This window comes from Microtus ochrogaster, chromosome 4, assembly GCF_000317375.1.
Source record: "Microtus ochrogaster isolate Prairie Vole_2 chromosome 4, MicOch1.0, whole genome shotgun sequence".
NCBI classification, from domain to species: domain Eukaryota; kingdom Metazoa; phylum Chordata; class Mammalia; order Rodentia; family Cricetidae; genus Microtus; species Microtus ochrogaster.
Window position 1 is genome coordinate 47,668,869 of NC_022011.1, and position 12,840 is coordinate 47,681,708.

General features: G+C 48.9%; 1 protein-coding gene across 1 annotated transcript in view; it reads right to left on the reverse strand.

Moving 5' to 3' along the window:
• Med27 (mediator complex subunit 27) overlaps positions 1 to 12,840 on the reverse strand; it is a 190,152-nt gene that overhangs the window by 62,748 nt on the left and 114,564 nt on the right. The window contains exon 4 of the mRNA XM_005346174.2: positions 183 to 276. Within this exon, the coding sequence (XP_005346231.1) occupies positions 183 to 276 (94 nt within the window). The remainder of the gene's footprint in view (positions 1 to 182; positions 277 to 12,840) is intronic.

The window sequence follows — 12,840 nt, forward strand, 5'->3', positions numbered from 1 at the left end:
TCGCAGTGCCTGCTCCCATACACTTTACTAGGCTCGCAGTGCCTGCTCCCATACACTTTACTAGGCTCGCAGTGCCTGCTCCCATACACTTTACTGAGTCATCTCCTCAGCCTCCACAGGGAGCCGAGCTTTAGACAGGTTTTTCCTCCACACATCCCCACACACAGGCAAGCAGATCTTACCAGAAGCATTGCTGAGGTGCCATTGGGTCTGGACAAATGAATGGACATTTCTGGAAACATCCTGTCAATGCGGCTGATCACATCGTCGACGTACCTGGGTGTGGAGGAAGTACATAAGTATGAATAGGAGTCCTGCTGGAGGCTGGGAGTCCACCGACTTCCCTTCACACCTAGTACCCCACTTTTAGTTGTGATGCTTTTTGAAGAAGACAAGATTATAAGGCCCTTATGAAACCTCTTTTTTCCTCCCATGAACCTTTGCAAAGGGGCTCTGTTTTAAGTGATTATATCTACATTTTAAATGAAGTACCCTGAAAGCAGCTTAACTCTCCACTGGGATATATGTGTGTCCCCTCTACAGGCCTCCAGTGTAAGCACAGCCCTGTGTTTCAGCCGTGTCTTCTTTAGTTGGACCTGACAGCTTGCTGTGTTTTCAGTTTTCTTAGATTTCTGCTTGGCTTTTATTTGCTCAGCTTTCTATGTCCCTATTACCACTTTATTCCTAACTTTATTTCTAAATTCCACAACTCTAAAACCTTTCTTTGTAACAGTCAAATATATCAGGCGAGCTAGAAGTTCCATTTTCACCTCTCCGCTGGCCTCCATCTCCCAGGGTTTACTACTCACCAGGACCACTGGCACTAAGCATTGGCATGGTGCCGGGTACTTATTAAGGACTCACAGATGACAAGTGTGCTGGCGGGTGGTCCCAAGAGCCCTCCTGCCCTGCAGTGGAGGCTCAGTGGAACATGCCGGCCCACAGCACACACAGAGTTGGCTCTGCTCCCTACATAGGAAACCATGCCAGCTCACTATCCAGCCACACTGACACAAAGGATGTGCACAACTCACCAGCCAAGACCCCAAACTTCCCATTAAGGGGTCTTGGGATGGGTTTGACATCCACTAGATGTAGCAAATTAAATTCCATGCCCATTCCACCAGGGACACGCTAGGTATACTTTCCAAGGAAAAGCAGAGGGAAGCTCCTTGTCCACAGGATCCAGAATTTCAGCTAGATACCTGGGGCTCAGGAGAGACAGCGCACAGGACGCCATCTGTTAGACCGTGAGCACCACCATTCTGCTAATGAAGTCAGAAAGCAGCTCTCAGGATCAACGTGTCAGGTTTCTTGTAGAAGGAGGACGGGAGGGACTGTAGAAGGCCTGGTAACTACTAACGAGGGCTGTGGGCAGGGGGAGCAGAGGCAAAGGGAGGAAGGGGTGCTGTCTGGGGTGCTCCCGCAGGAGGTGGCAGCAGGGCTTCTGGTAGTCCTCAAGGAGCCCACCGATTCCGTGGTGCCACACGGGCGGCTTCCCCTCAAGAGGAGCATCATGAGCGCCTCGCCATTAAAAGCTGAATTGGCTGCAGACATTTCTTGAAGGCAAGGCCCCACCCTATTAAGATGTAGCAATTTTGGAAATGTCATTCCTGGGTGACTAAGAAACACTGCGGTCTTCTGCGATCCCCTGACTCACAGCCTCATAGGACATCCTGGCATCTAAGCACGAATGCTCCTGCAGAGGTGACTAGAAGAGAGGAAGGCATCAGCGTGGCCCTGCCTGGTGTCTGCTGGACAAGCAGAAGATGCATGACAAAGCCGTGCCAACTCGGGCGCTGGCAATGCTTATCTTCGAACACTTCGAATCTATATGTGTGGTTTCAACCCATTTCTCCAGACTCAGCGGAAGCAAACAGCCTCTGTCCTGTGTGAATGGAGGTCACTGCTAAGTATATGTTAATATGAGGGGCAGGCAGGGTCTTCTGCACGGTCCTCAATCAATAGCCATCATAGCTCTGGAAGGGAACTCAATGTATATGCACAAGTTCAGCCCAAAGACACATCATAACCTGCTCTGCTTGTTATCTTTCACCTTGAAACCGTCAACAGACCACCTGGAAATCAGATTCCTTACCAGGATGGAAAACCTGAACAGTGGCTATGTGATGATCCTGAGCCACACACAAAGTTGGAGCCAACCTCACCTTGCATTTTCCTAGAATTCCAAACCAACCACCTGGTCCATATTTCTTTTGAAGCATCCAGAATTGCAGTGGGCAAGCAGTAAGCACCCCTGGCCATTTCTGGACCCTACTGACAATGGGGACCTTTATTTGGAAGGGAAGGTAGTGGCAGAAGAAAGACAGTTCCTAGGAAAGGTATCTCGGCTGGCACAGGAAAGCTAAGAGGCCCAGGGTGGGTTTTCTGTGGTTTCCTCCTGCCTGTCCGCCCGCCTGCCCGCCTGCGATCTTAGATAAGACTCAGCAAACTCATTTGAAAATTCCATTGAGCAGAAATGAATTTTAAGGAGACTGTTTTTCTTCACAGGCCTAACATAAAGGAGATGCAGATTCCTTTGTTACAGGTGACATTATGCATTTGCCAAATAGAGACCAAAGAAAGTCAGCTACACCTTTAGCTGAGGAAAACAGTGTCTAGATTTTAGATGCAGAAATCAAAACACTTCATTTTTAAATAGACCCAGCCTTAGAGATACAAATGAGCCACGAGTAAGTTGACAGAAACCAGGGAGGCTTGCCACACCAGATTAAAAGTCTGAAGGCAAAAATGGTTTGCTTTCTGCTGAGGGGTGGGGCCGGTATGTATGTGTGTGTGGGGTGGTCTTTGGCAGCTTCCAGAATGCTGCCTCCCAAGACAGCCGATGCTGCTCGCCTGCATGGAGCTCGCAGAGCACGTCGTCAGCTCGTTGCTTCTAGAGCAGGGCTAAGGACAGGTAGGAACGGCTTGCTCTCCTCCCACACTGCCACCATATGTCACACTCTGCTTTGTGGCAGAATCAAATTACTTTAATTTTTACCTTTCTCGTGCAGGCAAACAAGCAGCCACACCACAGTGGTGACGAGTCCACACTTGAGCAGACGCGGCCCCGCGGAAAGACATTAATTTGGAGCCAAATTGAGCAGTGAGTCACAATTTGCACATATCTGTCAACCTGTTAACAGGGTAATAACTTGGAAGGACTGCTGTTCCTATTTACATTACAGGAGGCTTTAAAAAATGGAGAAGCTGCTGGGTTCTCCTTTACTCTAACACGGCGGCGTAAGAACTCGCCAGGAAACACACAATTCTAGAAACACAGGTTCAGATCAAGGTGTGAATCTTAATTTTTAGTATTTTCAGGCAAAAAGTGAACTTTTAAGCAACTAGTGTGTCCTGTTTCTCTGCACTCGGTGGTTCCTGAGATAAACTTGCGCAGAACAAACAGAACTCCCCTCCAGGTCCCCAATGGCACCCTGGGACTGGACTGCAGACTCACTGCTTAGCGTCTCTGCCACAACAGGCAGCAGAAAGCATCCTCCCACCCCACCCCTTAGATGCATACTCAGACCCGGCCCTAAGCCTCATTTTCCTGTTTCTTTAAATGGCCTTCACAGGAGAACTGAATGACACTGGGGCCCCCGAAGTCCTCTCACCCAGCAACCCAATGACAGCTTTTCCAAGAAGTGGTCCACAGGGCTATGAGAGAGTTCTTGCTCCGTAGGATGGCCAGTATCTCCATGTAGCCACACCCCATCAACATGGCAGGATGTTACTCAGATATTTCTTCCAAAAGCTAAAGGCCTTTTGTAAATATATAAGACTGTTGGGTCCTCCAAGTCCCTTCCTGGGCACACTTCAGTCTTTCTTGGGCCCCAGAGCCCTAGGAGAAGGTACTGCAAACTGAAACCGATGTCTCCAAGCTAGTCTACATACAACCTCCTGTCTGTCTGTGGACCCTGACTGCAGTGCCCATGTCGAGACCCTTCCAGAATTAAGGACTCTGGTTTCTTTGCTACCTTCTGAATGGGAATGGTTTCTCAGGAGAGGTGTTTTCATGGAGAGGGTACCTGCCCGCCCGCATCTATCAGTTACCGGCCTCTCCTGAAAGGAGCACAGCTGCCGCAGTGTGGATGCCACCTAACAGCTGTGTGGGCCGCAGAGCCAAGCTTCCATAACTGCTAGGTGAGCTTCTTTACTTTTCAACTGACAAATTAAATATTGCACGCATCTACCCTGTGTGTGTGCTCTGAAATAAGCACACATTATGGATTCTATTATCAAGCTACTGAACACATGCCTTATCTCACATATCACACTTTTGAAGTCAGAAAAATTTTAAGAATGTGATGAACTATCACTAACTCTAGCTGCTATGCTCTATAATGGAGTTTTTGAATTCGTTCCTAAGACTGTATCCTTTAGAAAACATCTCCCCTAACTGACCCCCCATTTCAAGCCCATGGTAACCACCATTTTACTCTCTTCCTCTATGAATCAAACTCTTTCAGGTTTGACACATGAATGACACCTTGTAATATTTCATCTGTCTGTGCCTGGCTTATTTCATTTAACACACGATTTCCATGCTCCTCTAGATTGACAGGGTTTCCTTCTTGTTGAAGCATCCATTGTGCCCACACCATGTTTTCTTTATCCCCTAACACACTGACGGACACGGCTGATGATGCCAGCTCTTGACTACCGTGACTAACACTGCAGTGGGCATGCGCACAGATGCCTCATCAATGTTCTGATCTTACAGCCAGAAGTGGGGCTGCTAAGTCACATGCTACTTCTATTTTTAACCTTCTGAGGAACTTCCCTGCTATTTCCTGGCACTCACTCACATTCCCTCCACCAGTGTGCGAGCATCCCTTCCCCCACTCTCCTTCCAGTACCCATCTCTTGTAACAACTCTGTCTGCAACAAGGTCATGAACCTATCTGCAGGACCTCAGAGGTGACCTGAGTATGGGTGGCCAGCTCTGCAGGGCAAAGGCACACCACCCATGCCTTCTAGGAGAAGTATGCTCTGCTTTCTGAGGCAGAGCTCAGAAGGGACTTACGTCTCAAGTCCTCAGAGGCCAAGGAGACCCACCATCTTCCCACACCGGAACGCTGTGCTCAGATGGGCCCACCACAAAGCCCTGGGCGCTCTTCCTTAGGCTAACTTCCTCTGGAAAGCCTTCCCTGGCCCTGCCCTTGTTCCAGCCATCAATCACTACACCCTACCTCTTATGGCACCGTCACCTCTCCACATGTAATTACACAATTTGTGAGGGGCTATTTCTTTAAAGCCCCACTCCCTGAGGATTCTTTAGGGTCACATGGCCGCTCTCTTCATGCACTCACTGTCCAGCACCGAGCCACATTGCCTGTGCTCCTTAAACACTCGTTGAATGGGCAGACAGTACATTAGAGATTGCCCATGGACCCAGGCTGGGTCATTATGCAATGAGATGTACAGTTCTCTGGAGCAGATGAAGAGGCAGGCGTGGCAGAGGTCACTACATTAGCCATAGAAAGTCATGCACAATGGCAGACAGAGCTCATTGTAAAACATACCTCAAAGAAAGCAGCAGAGACCCTTTCAAGTCTTGAGGCTTAATGTCTGCCCGTAGAACCCCTGCATCTGTTCTTGCAGAAGCTTAACGCCTCTTAGAAGCAAGAGCCTTCTAAAGAAGCATGCTGTACCAACACGCCGATTTTAAAATGCCACTTTTAATGAACTAATTAATTCTGCAAAACAGTAGTACAAAGATGGGCATTATCAGATCGAGGCAACAACACCAAAATGATAACAACAGGGAATGGAGAAGACGTTTCTAAAGATATCACTTCTGCAAAATATTCATTTTCTACTCTACATGGTAAGGCATTGCAAATGATTTGTTATTAAAGACTTAACATATTAAACTGGACAGATGGCTTAGCCCTCTAAGTCTGACCTCTCCCCAAAAGGGGGGAAAAAAAACAACAAAAACCCCAGCCCATAAACACAACAAACCTGGCCCCTAGCCAGCGATCTCCTGTTAGTATGATGCTCAGCTGCCCCATCCAGATTTAAATAGCATTTACCCCACACAGTGTGTAAGATCCACGATGTTCATTTTCTCCACCCATACACGCCCTCAGAATTATGCATGCAATGTATTAATAATAAACTACTTTTCCAGAGAGGATAAAGCCAGAGTGACCACCGACAAATTTACAAGATCTGGAAGTGAATGCGAAGACTGTCCTCCACACCCGTCCATGCCCATAAGCCTGTGTGGCTTCTGCTTCTGACAGGGGAGGAACAAACAGGGGCTTGTCTGATGCCTCCATGGGAGTGAGGCTGGCTGGACAATGCAGCCACTGATGCTGGAGGAGGGGACTGGAGGTGAGGTCAGTCTTGCTCACACTCACGTTTGTAAAATGTTGGCACTGCGGCTTGCAGGAGGTCTGGTTGTTCTTTCACGAAATGGAAAGTAATTTCTAAAGAGCGTGCTGGAAAGCAGGAATCGGTGTGCTGAAGACAGAAACAGGAGTGCCTGCTCAGGTGTCTCCATCTCTGAACATGCCCTTCCCATCCTATTACAGATAGTGGATAGCTACTCGTTGACCCTTCCAAGGAAAGATGCTCCCAAGCTTAAAGTTTCCTTGTGAACTTCCACACTGACATGGGAGTGTTGGTAGGTCTGGGGGCAGTGACATCCTAGGAATGACAGTGGCCAGGGAGGGTCACCCTGCTCTCTATTTTGTAGCTCATAAGTATGTGCACATGTTCCGTGAAGGGGAGCACCCAGGCAAGCAAGGAACTCACTAGCCCATCTCCAGAAGTTGACCAGTCCAAAGGCCCAGCACACACCAAAGCCAGCCAAGCCTGGTTGCTGTCTGTCCAGTAGCCTTGCAGGTTCCTGGGCATCTTATGAACTAAACCAGGCAAACACCATCAGGAAAGGAGACCTTTAGCAGACTATACTGGCTAGCATTATGTCCACTTGACACAAGCTAGAGTCATCTGGCAAGAGCAACCTCACTGAGCAATGCCTACTTAAGACTGGCCTACAGATGAGTCCGCAGGGCATTTTCTTACCTAATGACTGGTGCGGGAGGCCCAGGCACTGTGGGTAGTGCTACTCCTAGGCAGGTGGTGCTAAGCTGTAGAAGAGAGCAGGCTGGGCAAGCCACGAGGACTGGGCACATTATGCAGTGCTCTTCTTTGGCCTCTGCTTCAGTTCCTGCTCTGACCTTCCTCAGTGACGGAGCGTGACCCCAGAACAGCCTGATTCTGCCTCAAAGCGCTCTCTGGCCTTCCATTCACCCTTTCCCAACTCTGGGAATAAGAAGGCAAGGGCAAAACTCTTGCTTTACAAGCGAGAAAACCAGGTTCAGTGGCTTGCCCAAGGCCAGGATGAAATTAAGGGGTGAGCTGAACCCAGAGCCCATGAGCAGAGATGTCTTACACACTAAAGTCTGTCCCTCAGGTGTGTGAGGACCTCGTGTTTGTAAACCCAGTGAGGAAGTTTTCATATGCACAGTAACAAAATGTGAATTTCACCCTTTCTGTTCCTTCAGTAAATGGCCACCCAGTGCAAAGCGAGCGCAGGGACTTGAGAGCGGACACGGCAGAAGACAGCTTAACAGTGACTTCACTGCCTTCCCTGTAAAGCCACTGCTTAGGAGAGGAAGGGGGAATGCCCACCCACACTACAAAAGCACGCAGGCTCCACTTCCCCGAACACTAGTTAATAGCTAATAGTGATGAGGTCACTTCACTCATCTCACAGGGCTCAGGGTGCTGGATGGCCATGAGGCAGCAGAAGGCCGTTCCTGGCAGACCGCGAACACCTTCCCAATTCTAGGAGTGTCCTTCACGTCACCTGTCACAGCTAAGACTGGCCACACGCGCACATTAGCCTGCTTGTCTCCGGCTCCTTTGGGCAGCGCTGCGAGCATGGTGACTAGCTGTGGCAGGCCAGCTGGCTGCCTGCACGCAGAGTAAGATTGCATGCTCGTGCAGTATTTTACTGCCCCGAGAATGGAGAGGGTGGTGCTCCTGGAGATCACCACCTGTGTGCACAGTAGGTCCTGTTACAACAAAACCTCAAGCAAATGTGTACTGGTTTGGTTGTCCCGGTGGGTCAGCACACTCTAGAAAACCACAAAACAATCCAGGGACAAGGGTGCTTTTGTATGATGGCTGCCCTGTTACATTTCCACTCAACAGACAACTCTAGAGAGTCTGAGCCTCCCTCTCTAGCCCCTGGGATGTAGCCACTCAAAACATGCTCAATAAACATTTGGTTTTATTTAAACTGGAGAGATTTAATCAGACTGGATCAAAGCAAAAAAGATCACAAGAGTGAATCAAACCTTCTCTTGCAACTGTTTCTTCTACAAGTCAAAGCTTTAAACCAGAAAGCGTCACCCAACAGCAAGTGTGGCCCAGTGAGGCTGTCCCTTCTGACAGCAGCGACATGGGGTAAATGGGTTAGGAGGCGCAGAAGTGGGGTAAAGGTGGGCGGGCAGAACTTGGCAAATTCCCTACTGCTCCTCCTAAGCCAAACCCCAACAAGTCTTTGCTGAGTGAAATTTTCTTTGACGTCCCCACATGAAAATCGCTCAGCCTTCACATCATGTATCACGACCTGATCCACACATCTGGAAAACTTTCTGCTTGATGCTGCCTGGGCCACTGGAACAGAACATCAGGAATGGCCAAGTCCACGCTGAGCCTGCTGCTACAGCAGTCTCTCGTCAGACTCTGACACCTGACAACAACAGCTTTGGAAAGCAAAGGGACCCGGGTGTCCAGGTCCCTCTGGACGGCTTCCTCTGCCCTCACCTCAGTCCTCTCTAGCCCTGGCTCTGTATCTCACAACACCATCGACTTCAGCCTCCTGCGAGGACTGCGGGAAGATTGTGTCACGAAGCTTTCAGCTCGGGGTACACAGTTAGGGCCAGCTGCTCCCTCGACACAAAAAATACTGCCTTCCTCCCCAACACGAGTCCACTGCAGCCTGAAACCCCACCTGAGAAAGCCCGAGAGCAGGGAACTCTTCCAGGCCTTCGTTCTTTCTAGCATCTCGCTCCATTCCTGCTAGAGAGAATTCTTTTCCTAGCATGGTGCTTAGGAGAGAATGCAGGCAGGCAGACTGCTTGCTTAGGCAAGATCCCGAGCTACGAGTTAGTACAAGGTGGGCTAGAGGAAGCAGGCCAGGTTCCGGGGCAGATTTGTGCTGGGCGTCTTCATTTGACTCCGTCTGTACTGCACTGTGCTGAAGCTGGCCCACACAGAACATCAACTAGACTTCTGGCCTTATGGTTAACAGCAAGTGCTGGCTGGGGAGCACTGAGGTCTAGCTAAAAGGCTGCAGGCCTGCTGGGCTGAGTGTTTGTTCAACCCCAGCCACTAGAGGCAAGGTATTAAATTTCAAACCCCAGCCAGACGAATGGCAAAGGTGTCTATTTAACATATCCAAGCGCACCTAGCCACCAGGTTCTCTCAGCAGCCCTCAGTCCCACCTGTTAGGAAGTATGGCTGCCAATACCTTACCCTCTACCCTGAACTCTTTAGCCCAGAGGCTGGGCTGCTCTCTCCCCAAGGTTCTGCCCCTATACCATCCTGACATATTGGTTACCTGCCCCTTTTGTACCTTTGACCTTCTGGCTGCTGCTCCTGGTCCCTTCTCCCACGTGGCCCAGCTCAGCCTGGTCTTGTCCACTCTGGACCGTCCCAGATGACCCTATTTCTGACTATGCTCTCTCGCATACCTACAATAAACTTTCCTCCCCACCATACCTAGGAGCAGCCATAACCTTTCCTTTCCTTTTTATTTCTTTTTCTCATTCACAGGGCAGAATGGCAAGGGTGGTTTTGTCTCCACAGCTAAAAGGTGGCAGCAGCAGTTTCTTGTTCATGTCCTTGACAACCCCCACCCTCCAATCCTCCTCAGCTTCCACACAAAGTCTTGGGTGGGGGTTTCCTCTGGAGGCTGGACCCTGAGGCTACGCCATGTGAACCACACCCAGGCTTCTCTCTCTCCTCTGCTAGGGTTTGGTCGAAGAGAGGCATTCTGGTTGTTACTACGGTTTGTTCTTGGTCAACTTGACACAAGCTAGAGTCATCTAGGAACAGGGAAACTCAACTGAGAAAATGCCTCCATCAGACTGGCCTATAGGCAAATCTGTAGGGCATTTCCCTATTAATGGCTGGCATATGGGGGCTCAGTGCTTCAGTTCCTGCCTTGAGTACCTGCCCTGACTTTCTCCAGTGATGGAGTGTGAGAGTTGTAATTAAATAAACCATTTTCTCTCTGATTTGCCTTTGGTCCTGGTAAACTCTGCTAAGACAAGGGGTGGGAAAGGCAGTCAGGAGTAGTACTATGTACTTGTGATGTCACTAGCAACCTGTTGCACTGGGCCTTCGTCACTCAGTGTTGTGACTGTCCATTCTGTCTGTCTGTCCCAGAACCCAGGCCGACCTCTCACACTGGAGGAAGGACAGCACTGACAGCCGCATAAGGAACTGTCTAAGGCCCTGGAGGTCAACCACCACCCCAAGCTGCTAACAACTTCTTCATCAGTCAGAGACTTTCTCCCTCAAGTCCCCTTCCAGAACAGTGCAAAGTTCTTCCTAAGTCAATGACACCACCAAAGCAACACTGAGATTCTCCATGCAAGAGCACGATATGCAGCGACCTGGATATTGAAGTTAACTGAAAGTAACAGCAACGTGTGTGTTCTTGACTAATATTGAAAGGCAACTCTTCATATTCTGTTCCTTAGTTAAATAGCATTCTATTAGCAGAATTCCCTAGACTCTTTAGCTGTGGATGTGGCTTCGTTCAGAAACAGAGCCAGCAGGTGAGAAACAGGTACCAGGTCTGGTTCTTCACCTTTATTCTCCCCTCACTCCCTTGGCGACGCTGGGGATGGAAACTAGGGCCTTGTATAGGCTAAGCACATGCCCCACTACTGAGTCTTATCCTCGACTCCATCCTTTCTTCCTATGGGTTCTGGGACTTCCCAGCTTCAGACGAGAACATCCACAGATCACTGGCAAGCGCTAATCAGCTTCTCTCTAAGCTCACTGTCCAACTCACATGAGCTCCAAACTGCAATACACATATCCACACAGTGGCAGTGACACATGAATAAACATTTTCATGTCAACATCTACATAGATAGAAAAACAGATAACCAACAAGTAAAACCAGTGGCTTCACAAATACCATTTTGCTTAGCAAATGGTATTTTTCTTTTAGTTTAAGAAGTGAACTTATTTGAAGAAAGCTATACAGACAATGGCCTATCTACAGAAGGTTATGACAAAAACTTTACATACAACTAAGCTTAGAAACCCAGCCAAAGCAGATAATTTAACAACAGCTTTGGCTGCAAAAGAGTTTGCCTATTTGTAAATTCTTGTGGTTTCTTCTCTATTCTAGGTAATTCTTCCCTTCCAGACCTTACAAAAGGTTTCCATGCCTCCACTTGGAGGTACTGAAGAAGAAATGGACAGGTTTCCCAGGAGAGGCCGGGTGTTCAGCTCAGCAGGACCAGGAAGCAAGGGCTGTGACTGATCACAGCAAAGATGACCATGCTGAACCATGTTTCTGGGAATGTGGCATCAACATGCAAGTGTTCAGTGAGGGGAAGGAAAGTGGCCCCAGCACCAGGCATCAGTACAGCCATCCTGCCACATTCTGAGTAGCTAAAACCGCCAGAACACTGCTACCAGTGGAGCCACACCTAGGGTTCTCTCATCTAAGTACTAACCAGGACAGACCCTGCCTAGCTTCCAAGACCAGACGAGGCTGGGTGTGCTCAGGGTGGTATGGCTGTAGACCAAACCTAGGATTCCACTTGAGACAGAATGGTGGTTTACAATATATGAAATTGTGACAGCCTGGGCATAGTGGCACATACCATTAATTTCAGCACTGAGAAGGCAGAAATGGGCAGATTTCTGTGAGTTTGAGGTCAGCCTGGTCCACAAAGTTCCAGGATAGCCAGGGTTATTATACAGAGAAATTTTATCTCAAAAACCAAAACAAGCTCTCTGCTTCCCCTGTCCCCTCCTTTCCCATTTCCTTTCCCCCAATAAAAAACCCCTTCACATAAAAACAAACAAACAAACAAAACAAAACAAAACAAAAGGAGCCACTTAGCTAGGAGTGGTAGCACGCCTTCAATCCTGGAGCTTCGGAGGCAGAGGCAGATGGATCTCTGAGTTCCTGAGTGTGAGGCCAGTCTGGCCTACAGAGTGAGTTCTAGGACAGCCAGAGCTACAAAAAGAAACCCTGTCTCAAAACAAAGCTAACAAAGAACTCGGTGGCAGTCTTTCAGGTCCTTTTCTTGTGCATCAGAGATAACCAGAGAAAACGAAGGTCAACCACTTGATCACCTGATAACTGAGAGGACCAAGCAGACACAGTAACAGGCTGCTCAGAGATCAGGCCTCAATTTCAGTTTCTTGAGACTGAACAGCAGTTTCTGAAAGAGCCATGAACAAAGGGCAATTAATCACAATGTAATCACCCCAGACAACAGGGACAAGGTAGATAGGATGTACCAAATCTGGGCCACTGAGTCAGCCCCCACAGTCATTATGTACTAGGCCAGTCAGCCTCCAGCAGCTCAAGGACAGTGGCCTAACACTTGTCCATGCCTGCCATCCAAAACAGAAAACTATAGTCCTGACCAGTCCCTGGCTAGTCCTGGCCAATTAGAACATACAGATATAATTGGCACTTGCTTAAGCCAATCATATTCAAAATGACCTAATTGCCCTAGGACCCCTGCCTCCTTGGCTGTGCTTAAAAGGAGTCTGTAGGCTCCTCTTGGTGTCTTCACCATCTTGCCTTTGTGTGGGATGTGCAACCCCAGC